At 48.0% G+C, this 15,000-nt stretch overlaps 1 protein-coding gene across 1 annotated transcript; it reads right to left on the bottom strand.

The window, feature by feature from the left end:
* Positions 1 to 9,887: 9,887 nt before the first annotated feature.
* LOC142662351 (ciliogenesis and planar polarity effector 2-like) lies at positions 9,888 to 14,869 on the bottom strand. Its single transcript, XM_075840573.1, has 5 exons — positions 14,695 to 14,869; positions 11,069 to 11,221; positions 10,688 to 10,812; positions 10,431 to 10,567; positions 9,888 to 10,294 (listed from the first exon to the last, which is right to left on the bottom strand). Exons 1-5 carry the CDS (start codon positions 14,810 to 14,812, stop codon positions 9,988 to 9,990), a joined length of 840 nt encoding a protein of 279 aa, XP_075696688.1. The 5' UTR covers positions 14,813 to 14,869; the 3' UTR covers positions 9,888 to 9,987.
* Positions 14,870 to 15,000: the final 131 nt, after the last annotated feature.

The raw sequence follows: 15,000 nt of genomic DNA, 5'->3' as shown, positions 1-15,000 counted from the left end.
GAAATTCCTACATGAGAAAACACAACATGTGCCTAATTGGCAAATAACCCCCCCTTTTTTTTTTTTTTTATAATTTTTAATTTTTTTTTTACATTTTTACATTTTTTTTTTTTTTATTTTTTTTTTTTTTTTTTCCCCCCACCCTTTTTCTTAACCACAAATCCGCAATATGAATACCAATTAGTAACCAATATATACAATATATACAAAGCAATACTGAACATATATATATATATATAATATATACATTATACCCAATTCAAGACCAATGTCCAGTCCAAAGTCCGTACCTTTAAGCTCCGACCGACACCATCGTCCATCCTTCAATGTCTCTTTGATCTGGCCCGGCTTTTTCTTATTATTTGTACCCCCCCCCTCCCCCCCTTTCCCCCCTCCCCACCTAACACCTAACCCCCTCACATCCATACAAAAATACTACACTCTACAAGATATAGTAAGTAAAGACTCAGCCTGTACAATGGCATACATTACCTGACATAACACATAACACATCCTTAACAAATCCTACCCACAAGGCCCTGGTTCGGTACCTGCAAGCCCTATATCCGTCATCAACTATAAAGAAAACAAAAAGCTACAGTGACAGCATTAGCCCCCCACCAGGAATAGAGACGACTAGACTAGGGCACGCTGAAGGAAAAACCCCTCCAAAGCATGGAGGCCCTACTCGTGCCCAGTCTCTCGAACTCCAAAGAACGAACCTTCCCCAGGTCACAGAGAATGTTCCTCACCACCTCTTCCTCCGGGAGGGTTTTTTGTCTGGTTGATACAAAACACCGTGCGTTCCACGTGCCGTACCTGACCGCTAAGCTGACTAAGAATAAAGTGCCCCGATCCCGACCACCCAGGTGTCTGAATGTTCCATAGGCCCATTCCGCATAGGAGAGACCGGTCAGACCAGGCCAACCAATGGAGGCACCCACCCTGCTGTAGACCCCTGTATTGAGGGGACAATGAAGCAGGAAGTGCTCCATGCTTTCCAGCACGCCGCCACACTCCTCCCGGGGACAACCCCTTTCCTCAGGGTTCCTGTGTTTCAAGTTGTCCCTCACATACAGTTTCCCATGGAAGCAACGCCAAGCCAAGTCCCAAAACTTTAAAGGGATCCTACTAGAATTTAAAACCCTCAAACCAACCTCCAGATCCCGACTTGGGCAGTCCCTGAGCGCCAGGGGCTTCTGGAAATGGGTCAACAGAACCCTGTTGTCAAGGAGCCTCCTTGACAGAGTCCTGATCTCCCACATCCCCAGACCCCACCGGCGAATTGTTTTCAGAACCACGGTAGCGTAAGCCGGAAGATGCCCATGCGGCGTGCGAAGGTCCTTCACTTGCCCTCCTGTCTCCCATTCCTGGAAGAAAGGCCGAAACCACCCCCTGCAGGAGACTACCCACGGAGGAGCCCTCTCTTGCCAGAGGTTTGACATGTTGATCTTTACAAAGGTATTAACCAGGAATACCACCGGGTTGACCATACACAACCCCCCTAGTCTCCTCGTACGGTATGTCACCTCCCTATTGACTAGGTTCAGCTTATTCCCCCATAACATCTGGAAGAACAAGCTGTAGACCCGAGTCCAGAGAGGCTCTGGCAAGATGCAGACACTGCCCAAATAGATTAACAAAGGGAGCAGGTAAGTTTTGATCAAGTTGACCCTTTCTCTGAGGGTCAAAGACCAACCCTTCCACTGGTCGACCTTCTGAGCGGCGATCTTTAGCCTGCTGTCCCAATTTTGTTTGGGGTAATCCCCCTGGCCAAATTCGATGCCGAGAATTTTTACAAACTCCTGAGGCCCTGGAAGAGTGTCCGAGAGATCAAAGGTAGGATCTCCCCCTCCCAGCCAGAGACTCTTACACTTATCCTGGTTGATCATGGACCCGGATGCCTCAGAGTAGCGGTCAACTTCAGACATCACCCACTCTGCCTCCCCTCTCGAGGACACAAAGATGGTGACGTCATCCGCATACGCCACCACTCTCAGAGTGGCTTCCGAGGCTGCCAAGTCCATGCTGACTCCCACCAACGGTCCACGATCTACCCTCCTAAGGAAGGGGTCAATCGCGAACACGTATAAAAGCGGGCTCAGCGGGCAACCCTGGCGAACCCCAGACCCAACCTCAAAAGAGCGGCCAATCCAACCGTTCACAAGCGGAAAACTCTCTGCCCCTGCATACAAGATCTTAAGCCAATCAACAAACCCCCCCGGCAGACCATAACTCAGAAGGACCGACCAGAGATACTCGTGATCAACCCGATCAAACGCTTTTGCCTGATCCAAGGACAGCAAGTACCACTTCCAACGGCCCGCCCTACTCTGCTCCACTGCCTCTCGGACACCGAGTACAGCGCTAAACGCGCTGCGGCCTGGAACAGAGCAATGCTGAGCCCCCGAAAGGAGCCGGGGTGCAAATTTCACCAGCCGATTAAACAGCACCTTTGCCAGAACCTTTCTGTCCACATTGAGTAGCGCTATGGGACGCCAATTCTCAATGTGCGATGGGTCTTTACCCTTTGACAGGATGATCAGGGCCGACCTCCTCATTGACTTCGGCAAAGTGCCCGAGGAAAGACACTCATTCAACACCTCAGTCAACAGGGGAACTAAAATGTCCTTAAAGGTCTTGTAAAATTCAGACGTTAAGCCATCTGGACCCGGCGACTTCTTGAGGGCAAGCCCTTCAATCGCCAGTCTCACTTCCTCTTCCCTGATCGCCTCTGCCAAGACACCAAGAGAGGGGTCTACTCCTGGTTCGGGGACAGTTTCAGCCAGGAAAGCCGACATCGCATCCCGATCAAGATCCATCTTTCCCAAGAGGTGCGAGTAAAAGGATCTGACGACCTCCAAGATCCCTGATCTGGACCTTTTCAGGGATCCTGTACTGTCCATCAGTCCTGAAACCACTTTACTATTTACTGACATCTTGCAGTTCTTGTAGGGGTCGGGCAAGCGGTACTTCCCAAAATCCCTCTCAAAAACTAAAGATGCGTGTCTATCATACTGGCAACTCTTAAGCAAAGATTTCACTCTGGAGATGTCCTCGCGGTCACCTCCAGTCGAGACAAGATGCTCGAGTTTCCTCCTCAGGCCCTGATACAGGCGGTACCTGTCCAGGCTCCTGAGGCTCGAGAGCTGGCGGAAGAAACTCGCCACCCTTTTTTTGAACATCTCCCACCACTCCGACTTACTGCTACAAAGATCCAGTAATGGTACCTGGCTCTGAAAGAAATCCTCAAAGGACCGTCTTATCTCCGCTTCTTCCAAGAGAGACGAATTGAGCCTCCAAAAGCCTCTTCCCATCCGGGGGGTCTCTGCAACATTCAGAGAAAATAAAATTAAACAGTGGTCGGAGAACTCCACCTCAACGACGGACACTGCCGAAGAGATGGCATCCTCCTTTAAATAAAACCTATCTATTCTAGACCTACAACTACCTCGATAAAAGGTGAATCCCGCGTGGCCTGGGGTGTGCCGGATGTGGACATCCACCAGGCGAGCCTCACTAGCTATCCTATTTAGGGCCACACAGTCATAAGTCAGCCTGTCTCTGGAACCTCCCCTATCTTGGGACCTCGTGGCAGCATTGAAGTCCCCTCCAAAGACCACCTGCCGACTCGTAAAAAGATAGGGCTTGATCCTCATAAAGAGACTTTTCCGGTCCCAGCTGGTTTGGGGACCATAGATGTTAATGAGCCTGAGCTCCTGTCCCTTCATGAGGACATCCAAGATCAGGCACCTCCCCATTTCTAATTCAATAACCCGTCTGCATTCTACCGATGCGGTGAAAAGAACCGCCACCCCGCTACCCGGCTCGGCCGCAAGAGACCAATAAGATGGTCCACGCCTCCACTCCTTTTTCGCTTTATGTATGGCTGCCAAGTCTGTCAGCCTGGTCTCTTGCAAAAATAAAATGTCGGCCTCAATTCGGCCGAGAAAATCAAAGGCCGCAAATCTAGCCTTGTCAGATTTAATGCTGGCGACATTAATAGATGCCAGCGTCAACGGGGTGGGTGCCGCCATCCTGGGTGATTGAATTAGATGACCTTTTTCCCCTTCCCCTTGCCCTTCCCCTGGTTTTTATCACTGTCTGATGAAGAGCCGAGGGCCCTTTTGAGGGATGCTGATGTGTCCATATCCCTCCCTTCCTCCACCTCCTCACCAGCACCACTATCAACCTCACCTCCAGGCTCCGGGACAGCGCTTCTCCCTGAGGGTTCCGCATGCCCTGAGGCAAGAAGCTGGACGCCCCCCACAGACCCCCTCGTCACCTTCGCCACATCCTCGCCCCCACACTCCTCATCTGAAGAGGAGATGTCCTTGAGGGTTTGAAAGCGGTTTGAGAGAACAACAAGAGGTGAGTCGGTTGGGCTTTCCTTAGGCACCTGGACCAGGGGAGGAGAAGATTTCTTATCTCCCTTTTTTTTCTTTTTAGCACCCTGCTTGCGCTTTTCATCTAGCCACCGTCTACTGTCCTCATCCATACTTTCATATAGCGAGGAACATGAAGAAGCGGCTTCCTCCTCCCTCTCCAACCTCCTGACCTCTTCATTCAAGTCCTGTTCCCCCAGGGCCTCAGTAGCAATGACACTTGCCCCCGGAGCAGGGCCAAGGGTTACCCCAGTTGCCTGGGGCTCCCCGAGCTCCCTACTCCTTCGACGGTTCTCCAATCACCTTAACTTGGAGGGTGACTTGCCTTTCTTCCCTGGCCCCTCAGCCCCTTCACCTCCACCAGTGCCAACCACGGCAGGAGCAACCTCTCGGCTTTCTCCCGCTGGGCCCGCCATGGCGTTGGCAAAGGAACGAGGGCAGCGACTGAATGGGTGACCTAGATCCCCACACAGGTGACACCGAATATCCCCACAGGATGCGGCAAGATGACCTATCCCCCCGCACAACGCACACTTCTGCACTCTGCAGTGGGCACTGAAGTGCGTGGGGTCACCACACCTGTGGCAGAGCTTCGGCTGCCCCTGGTAAAAGGCCAGGATTCGGTCCCTTCCTAAAAAGGCTGAGGAAGGGATGTGGGTGACAGTACTTCCTGAACGCTTTAATTTAACCATAAAGGTCCAGGCCCCTGACCAGATGCCAAATTCATCCCTGTTTTTTTGGGGGACCTCCGTTACCTCCCCGTACCTGCTGAGCCAGGTCATAATGTCCATACAAGAAAGACACTCATTGCAAGTTAGGACGGTCACCTTCTTGATTTCGCTCTGACGAGACAACGCTTGTACAGCGAAGTCTCGCCAGCCGGGCTCATTCTTCACCAGCTCATAATTTGACCAAAAGAGCTCCAGGCCCTCCGGCCGAACAAAGCTGATGTCAAATACTGGGGTGCCATAGGGATGTATCAGGGCAAAGATGTCGATCGCCCTGAAATTCATCTTCAAGAGAAGCTCAACTATTTTTGCCCTAGGTGGGCACGTATCATTGCCTCTCCAGCGAAGACGAACAACATTCCTACGAGCCCCCCCAGGCCCGGCTGTCGGAAGGGTCCACACAGTTTCCCCTTCCCTTTCTTCTCGGAAAGCAGTCAGGCCATGCCTGTCTATCCAGAAGGACAGATCAACCGCTCGGCCCTCTACCATTATTGTTCTCTCACCCTTTTTAAGGGCCTCCAGGAGGCGCCGCTGTAAAATACCGTCCCCAGAGCCTGAAGATGAGGAGGAGGCCCCAGCAGTGACACTGGCATAACTGCGAGTAGTCACCCCTGGGGGGGCAGATGGACCGGCCTCACTAGACCTCATACCCCTGGCAGTAACATTCCCACCACTCACCCCGGTCCCAGACACAGGAGAGGGACCATTATCAATAGCACTCGTACCAGCACCATTCATACCCTCACCATTATTAGCAGCACTCGTACCGGCACCATTCATACCCTCACCATTATTAACAGCACTTGTACCGGCACCATTCATACCCTCACCATTATCAATATCACTCGTACCTGCACCATTCATACCCTCACCATTATTAACAGCACTTGTACCGGCACCATTCATACCCTCACCATTATTAGCAGCACTTGTACCGGCACCATTCATACCCTCACCATTATTAGCAGCACTTGTACCGGCACCATTCATACCCTCACCATTATTAACAGCACTTGTACCGGCACCATTCATACCCTCACCATTATTAACAGCACTTGTACCGGCACCATTCATACCCTCACCATTATCAATATCACTCGTACCTGCACCATTCATACCCTCACCATTATTAACAGCACTTGTACCGGCACCATTCATACCCTCACCATTATTAGCAGCACTTGTACCGGCACCATTCATACCCTCACCATTATTAACAGCACTTGTACCGGCACCATTCATACCCTCACCCTCTGGACCAGCAGTAAAAAGTGTTTTTGGGCCGGATGTTATCGCCTCGGTGTCATCAGGTTTCCCCTCTATCTCATTAGCGTGACATTTCTTTACTTGAGGCAATCCTTCCTTCTTAGAGCCAGCAATGCCCAGACTCGCCCTCACCCCTGGCAAAGCTGGCTCCCGGGCTGGGGATTCATGTGACGCAGCCACCAAAGGAATACTAGTGACTGCGCCACCGGACCCAATGACCGCAAGCTTGGGGGGACATTCAACCGTGCCGTCAGTCCCAGCAGCCCCTTCATGCTGCCGCCGCTCAGTAGCACCAACGGGTTCCAGGGACACTGGAATATTCGCTGCCAGCTCTGGTGTCGAGCCGCCCCCCATTACTGAGGAGGAAACCTGAGCACCAGAGCTTTGTTCTGCACCCAACGCTGTGCCACCAACATTATCTGGCGCTATTGACGCCTTAAAAACGCCACCAAAAACGCCACCGCTACTACGACAAGCAGGGACATCAGCCTTCATTATCACGCCATCATTGATCTCCCCGCTTTCCTGCACCGGACCCACTTCAGGGCCCGGGCTAGGCTGGATCACGGGGCTTGTGCAGCGAGCTGACCCTGCGGCCAGCTGGGGTAGCACTGGGTGGGGAACAAACTTAAAACTGACCTCCTCCACGATTTTTCCAGCCTTTCTGGATTTTAGTCGCCGCCGGGCTTTGCGCTTTGCTGCGCGCTTGGCATTAACTTTCTCCTCTGGACCCAAGTCCGCGCCAAAAGAAAAATGCTGCAGGCTCACCGGAGACTGGAGCTGCCGTATTTCCGCCATCAGCCTCCCACCTGAATTGCCGCTGCTGATGTCCTGGTCACAGGTGTCCCCCTCACCGGCTGAGCTGGAGTCCATGGGTAAAGCCACTTGCTCTGCAGGCAGCTCGCTGCACGTACTCCACTGACCAGACGCACCCGGACACATTTCCTCCTCCTCACCCTCATCATCCGTCTGCTTTCCAGGGTCACAGACACCCTTCATTGCCCGGAACCGATCATCATTGAGGAGTTTCTCCTTGAAAGGTCCACTATTCTCCAAAATAAACTTGCGCTTTTCTTTCAGGGCATCCACCTCAGATTTGAGATCCCTGATAGTCGCCATTACTACCAACCTCTTTGCTCCAGAAGTGACGTGCGACCGAACCCGGGCTGCTTTCAGCTCCTCCTGGAGCTTCCGAATGGCCTTCCCGGCGTCCTCATACCCACGGAGGCACTCCGCAACACGGGAGCTAAAGGTGGTTGTTGACTCCGTGGCACGTAGTTCACCCCAATCTGCCTCCACACCATCATGCATGCTCTGCTGCACATCTCCAGGAGCGATCCTGCTGGCTGCAACACCAGGAACCTTGCGGCTTTCCTGGCTTTCTGTCCTGGTTTCAGGCGGGGGCGGGATCGGGGCCACATCGCTGTGACCCCGACTAGATCTTCTCACCCCCACAACTTCGGCCGGTTGCTGAACGCTCCCGCTACCCGCCGGCTTAGACCGGGTAACAGGAGGCTGAGAAGCACTTGGCTGGGAAGAACTTCCTCTCATCCCAAGCAGCAAACTCTCTCCCTGGAGAGGAAAGAGCCGACACCCGGAAAGAGCTTCCTCCAACACACAGACAGCACACACCCGCTCCTCCTGTCCTGTATACTGGGTGTAATTCTCAGTATCTGTATTATTCTGTATATATGGACACTGCACAGTACCACTTCTCCTGTCCTGTATACTGGGTGTAATTCTCAGTATCTGTATTATTCTGTGTATATATATATATATATACACTGCACAGTACCACTCCTCCTGTCCTGTATACTGGGTGTAATTATCAGTATTATTATGTGTGTGTATATGTATATGTATATATATATATATATATGTATATGTATATATATATATATATATATATATATATATATATATATACACACTGCACAGTACCACTCCTCCTGTCCTGTATACTGGGTGTAATTATCAGTATCTGTATTATTCTGTATATATGGACACTGCACAGTACCACTTCTCCTGTCCTGTATACTGGGTGTAATTCTCAGTATCTGTATTATTCTGTGTATATATATATATATATATACACTGCACAGTACCACTCCTCCTGTCCTGTATACTGGGTGTAATTATCAGTATTATTATGTGTATATACACTGCACAGTACCACTCCTCCTGTCCTGTATACTGGGTGTAATTATCAGTATCTGTATTATTCTGTATATATGGACACTGCACAGTACCACTTCTCCTGTCCTGTATACTGGGTGTAATTATCAGTATTGTTCTGTATAGACATTGCACAGTACCACTTCTCCTGTCCTGTATACTGGGTGTAATTCTCAGTATCTGTATTATTCTGTATATACTCTGCGCAGTACCACTCCTCCTGTCCTGTATACTGGGTGTAATCCTCAGTATCTGTATTATTCTGTATATATATGGACACTGCACAGTACCACTTCTCCTGTCCCGTATACTGGGTGTAATTCTCAGTATCTGTATTATTCTGTATATACTCTGCACAGTACCACTCCTCCTGTCCTGTATACTGGGTGTAATCCTCAGTATCTGTATTATTCTGTATATATGGACGCTGCACAGTACCACTCCTCCTGTCCTGTATACTGGGTGTAATTCTCAGTATCTGTATTATTCTGTATATATATATACACTGCACAGTACCACTTCTCCTGTCCTGTATACTGGGTGTAATTCTCAGTATCTGTATTATTCTGTATAGACACTGCACAGTACCACTTCTCCTGTCCCGTATACTGGGTGTAATTCTCAGTATCTGTATTATTCTGTATAGACACTGCACAGTACCACTTCTCCTGTCCTGTATACTGGGTGTAATTATCAGTATTGTTCTGTATATACATTGCACAGTACCACTTCTCCTGTCCTGTATACTGGGTGTAATTCTCAGTATCTGTATTATTCTGTATATATGGACACTGCACAGTACCACTTCTCCTGTCCTGTATACTGGGTGTAATTCTCAGTATCTGTATTATTCTGTATATACTCTGCACAGTACCACTCCTCCTGTCCTGTATACTGGGTGTAATCCTCAGTATCTGTATTATTCTGTATATATGGACACTGCACAGTACCACTTCTCCTGTCCTGTATACTGGGTGTAATTCTCAGTATCTGTATTATTCTGTATATATATGGACACTGCACAGTACCACTTCTCCTGTCCTGTATACTGGGTGTAATTCTCAGTATCTGTGTGTGTATATATACACTGCACAGTACCAGTTCCTCTGTCCTGTATACTGGGTGTAATACTGGTGGTGGACAATGGGCGCACAACTTTATCAGGTATAACAGGGAAAGTCGCGCAGCCATTGGCTCCCACAATTAAGCACGGTTATGGTAGCATGAGTCCGCGGTTATGTCAGACCGTATGTCGTATGATCTCAGCCACTGCTACAACCCGGGCATCGTCAGGACTGGATTATTAAGGTCCGTTAGTGAGGAGGCCGCAAGCTGCAAAATTTATACTTTATTCTATGACTAATCAGACGACAGAAATTCCCACAATTGAAAAAAAGTCTGTAAAATAAGCGATTCTCATTAAATAACCAATGTTATATTTCTGCAGTAAAGTAGCATGATCCGGGCGATCTTGACCCCTGGCCGCCAATCTCTTGCTGTGATAAACGTCCTCCGATATCAACGAGTCCGGCAGTGATCTGGTCTCTGTGCCAAAGGACCTCCGCCAACCCGTTCAGCACTGGCGCAGCATCTGCCATTTCTGCCCGTCCATCCAGGCTCCGCCCATCACTGAGCCGTGGACCATTGACACTCCTCACCCGCATGACTGGCAGCTGCCACGTCTGCTGGAAGTCCCTGATGTCCTGCTCTGTGACGTCTGTGTGCATGAACTGGTCCAGTCTGGTGGAGGGTTAAGGAGCACACTGGATCCACGCAGCCCTGATCTAACGAGAAAGCAATAAATCCACCCCCCCGGGGCGAGCATGAATTCTGCGTGTCCCCACACTTCTATATAGTGGCACAGACTGAAGGATACTTGGTGCCGATCACCACGCGCGCCGCGTTCTCGTCTTGACTCAGCGTCCGGGAGATCAAGGCTGGTACATCCTCAAATGATGAGCGATCAGTGAAGGAGAAGAGGAAGAGGACGGCGTCAGCGCTTTCCTTACAGGCCTGCGGAGAAAGAGTCCAAACTCCAGTCATCAGGAAAGCAGAGGCCCCCCCCCCCCCCCCCCCCAACCCCGGCCACTGGTCAGTCATCACTGGAGACATCCCGGCACGGCCAGGACCTACCGGCAGAATGTGATCAAACTTCCTAAGCGCAGACTCCCCACAATCCCAGAACTGGAGAGCGAAAATGATGGGGCGGTCACTGTCTCTGGGAAGCACCGGCCAATACACACAGGATGTCTGGATTCCTGATAGGAAAAAACAAAGTTAAATAACTCAGTTTATATTATTCCTGTGACTCCTCCTCTGAACAAGCTGTGCTGAAGTATAAAGCATGGAGAAAGACAGAGCAATAGCCTGAGCCTCTAATGTGACTGAAGGTGCATTTCAGACTTCAATAGACAATGTAGCTGGAATCACTGATTAGAGAGAAAACAGAGGGTTTCATATGTTACAGGGGTACAGCCAGTGTTATCAGTCACCTTCAATATCCTCGGCCCTTACCTGTGGTCTCATGGTGCATGGTGGGAACCTCCAAACCGCACAGTTTAGCAATAAGGGACGTCTTGCCTACACCACTTTTCCCAGAGACAAAGATTTTGTAGCTTGCGACATCAGCGGGATGCTGTGGGGAGAGAACCGGCCTCTCAACCAACCCTGCGGAGGATAGCGGGAGGATAGCGGGAAAGAATAGACAGAACATGGCCACAATAGTGAGGGAACTGGAGACCGCTATAATCCCACCCAAAACTCACATTTCAGTCGTTTGGGGTCGTGTTTTCCATTATGAAAAGAGGGCAGTGTGGATATAATAGACAGCAGGTGTAATATAAGAAAGACCAGCAGAGGGCAGTGTGGATATAATAGAAGATGTAATATAAGATAGACCAGCAGAGGGCAGTGTGGATATAATAGAAGATGTAATATAAGATAGACCAACAGAGGGCAGTGTGGATATAATAGACAGCAGGTGTAATATAAGAAAGACCAGCAGAGGGCAGTATGGATATAATAGACAGCAGGTGTAATATAAGAAAGACCAGCAGAGGGCAGTGTGGATATTATACAGAAAATGCAATAAAAACACAGACCAGCAGAGGGCAGTGTGAATACAATAGACAGGTGTAATATAAGAAAGACCAGCAGAGGGCAGTGTGGATAGAATAGACAGCAGGTGTAATATAAAAAAAAGACCAGCAGAGGGCAGTGTGGATATGACAGAAGATGTAATATAAGAAAGACCAGCAGAGGGCAGTGTGGATATATAAAAAAGACCAGCAGAGGGCAGTGTGGATATAAGACAGAAGATGTAATATAAGAAAGACCAGCAGAGGGCAGTGTGGATATATAAAAAAGACCAGCAGAGAGCAGTGTGGATATAAGACAGAAGATGTAATATAAGATAGATCAGCAGGCTGCAGTGTGGATATAATAGTCAGGAGGTGTAATATAAGAAAGACCAGCAGAGGGCAGTGTGGATATAAGACAGAAGATGTAATATAAGAAAGACCAGCAGAGGGCAGTGTGGATATAAGACAGAAGATGTAATATAAGAAAGACCAGCAGAGGGCAGTGTGGATATTATACAGAAAATGCAATAAAAACACAGACCAGCAGAGGGCAGTGTGAATACAATAGACAGGTGGAATATAAGAAAGACCAGCAGAGGGCAGTGTGGATATAATAGACAGCAGGTGTAATATAAAAAAAAGACCAGCAGAGGGCAGTGTGGATATAAGACAGAAGATGTAATATAAGAAAGACCAGCAGAGGGCAGTGTGGATATAATAGACAGCAGGTGTAATATATAAAAAAGACCAGCAGAGGGCAGTGTGGATATAAGACAGAAGATGTAATATAAGAAAGACCAGCAGAGGGCAGTGTGTATATAAGACAGAAGATGTAATATAAGAAAGACCAGCAGAGGGCAATGTGGATATTACAGAAAATACAATAAAAACACAGACCAGCAGAGGGCAGTGTGAATACAATAGACAGGTATAATATAAAAAAGACCAGCAGAGGGCAGTGTGGATATAAGACAGAAGATGTAACATAAAAAAAAGTCCAGCAGTGGGCAGTGTGGATATAATAGACAGCAGGTGTAATATAAGAAAGACCAGCAGAGGGCAGTGTGGATATAATAGACAGCAGGTGTAATATAAAAAAAAGACCAGCAGAGGGCAGTGTGGATATAAGACAGAAGATGTAATATAAAAAAAAGTCCAGCAGTGGGCAGTGTGGATATAATAGACAGCAGGTGTAATATAAGAAAGACCAGACGAGGGCAGTGTGAATACAATAGACAGGTGTAATATAAGAAAGACCAGCAGAGGGCAGTGTGGATATAATATGCGGCAGGTGTAATATAAAAAAAAGTCCAGCAGAGGGCAGTGTGGATATAATATGCGGCAGGTGTAATATAAAAAAAAGTCCAGCAGAGGGCAGTGTGTATATAATAGACAGCAGGTGTAATAGAAGACCAGCAGAGGGCAGTGTGGATATAAGACAGAAGATGTAATATAAGAAAGACCAGCAGAGGGCAGTGTGAATACAATAGACAGGTGTAATATAAGAAAGACCAGCAGAGGGCAGTGTGAATACAATAGTCAGGAGGTGTAATATAAAAAAAAAAGACCAGCAGAGGGCAGTGTGGATATAATGGACAGCAGGTGTAAAGATAAGAAAGACCAGACGAGGGCAATCTGGATATAATAAACAGCAGGTGTAATATAAGAAAGACCAGGCGAGGGCAGTGTGGATATTATACAGAAAATGCAATAAAAACACAGACCAGCAGAGGGCAGTGTGAATACAATAGGACAGGTGTAATATAAGAAAGACCAGCAGAGGGCAGTGTGGATATAATAGACAGCAGGTGTAATATAAAAAAAAAAAAGTCCAGCAGTGGGCAGTGTGGATATAATAGATGTAATATTATAGACCAGAGGAGGGCAGTGTGGATATAATAGACAGCAGATGTAATATAAGAGAGACCAGACGAGGGCAGTGTGGATATTATACAGAAAATGCAATAAAAACACAGACCAGCAGAGGGCAGTGTGAATACAATAGACAGGTGTAATATAAGAAAGACCAGCAGAGGGCAGTGTGGATATAATAGAAAGCAGGTGTAATATAAAAAAAAGACCAGCAGAGGGCAGTGTGGATATTATACAGAAAATGCAATAAAGAGACAGACCAGCAGAGGGCAGTGTGAATACAATAGTCAGGAGGTGTAATATAAGAAAGACCAGACGAGGGCAGTGTGGATATAATAGACAGCAGGTGTAATATAAGAAAGACCAGCAGAGGGCAGTGTGGATATAATAGACAGCAGGTGTAATATAAGATAGATCAGCAGAGGGCAGTGTGGATATAATAGACAGCAGGTGTAATATAAGAAAGACCAGCAGAGGGCAATGTGGATATTATACAGAAAATACAATAAAAACACAGACCAGACGAGGGCAGTGTGGATATAATAGACAGCAGGTGTAATATAAGATAGATCAGCAGACTGCAGTGTGGATATAATATGCGGCAGTGTAATATAAAAAAAGACCAGCAGAGGCAGTGTGGATATTATACAGGAAATGCAATAAAGAGACAGACCAGCAGAGGGCAGTGTGAATACAATATAAAAAAAAGTCCAGCAGTGGGCAGTGTGGATATAATATGTGGCAGGTGTAATATAAGAAAGACCAGACGAGGGCAGTGTGGATATAATATGTGGCAGGTGTAATATAAAAAAAGACCAGCAGAGGGCAGTGTGGATTTAATATGCGGCAGGTGTAATATAAAAAAAGACCAGCAGAGGGCAGTGTGGATATTATACAGAAAATGCAATAAAGAGAGACCAGCAGAGGGCAGTGTGAATACAATAGTCAGGAGGTGTAATATAAGAAAGACCAGCAGAGGGCAGTGTGGATATAATGGACGGCAGGTGTAATACAAAAAAACCCAGCAGAGGGCAGTGTGGATATAATAGACATATGTAATATAAGAAAGACCAGCAGAGGGCAGTGTGGATATAAGACAGAAGATGTAATATAAGAAAGACCAGCAGTGGGCAGTGTGGAGATAATAGGTGTAATATAAGAAAGACCAGCAGAGGGTGCGTGATTTACCGAACGTTCTTCTCTTCTTCTTACGCAGGATACACGTGAGATAGTCCCGACCCTCGGATGACTGCAGCCAGTCCGGTATGATCAGAGTCCCGGGTTTGAGGACAGGGATGCTCGACATGGCTGATCGCACATCCGGGAAGCAGCTACGGAGGAAACTATCGCAGCGTCATGACGTCAAGGCTGCAGTAGATCACGTGACCTATGGAGAACTGTCCGTGCTGGTCATGTGATTCGCAGCTGTCTAAAGGCCGCGTCATTAAGACGTCAGAGAGAGAATGTGCGTGTGTGTTTATGTATATATATATA

Source organism: Rhinoderma darwinii, chromosome 10 (genome assembly GCF_050947455.1).
Source record: "Rhinoderma darwinii isolate aRhiDar2 chromosome 10, aRhiDar2.hap1, whole genome shotgun sequence".
NCBI classification, from domain to species: Eukaryota; Metazoa; Chordata; class Amphibia; order Anura; family Rhinodermatidae; genus Rhinoderma; species Rhinoderma darwinii.
This window is presented reverse-complemented; position numbering and strand designations above follow the sequence as displayed.

Coding starts and splice junctions, on each gene's coding strand:
- LOC142662351 (XM_075840573.1), bottom strand. CDS start 14,812: ATGTCGAGCATCCCTGTCCTCAAACCCGGGACTCTGATCATACCGGAC. Junction 10,813..11,068: donor CATGCACCATGAGACCACAG/GTAAGGGCCGAG, acceptor TTTTCCTATCAG/GAATCCAGACATCCTGTGTG. Junction 10,568..10,687: donor AGTTTGATCACATTCTGCCG/GTAGGTCCTGGC, acceptor CTTTCTCCGCAG/GCCTGTAAGGAAAGCGCTGA.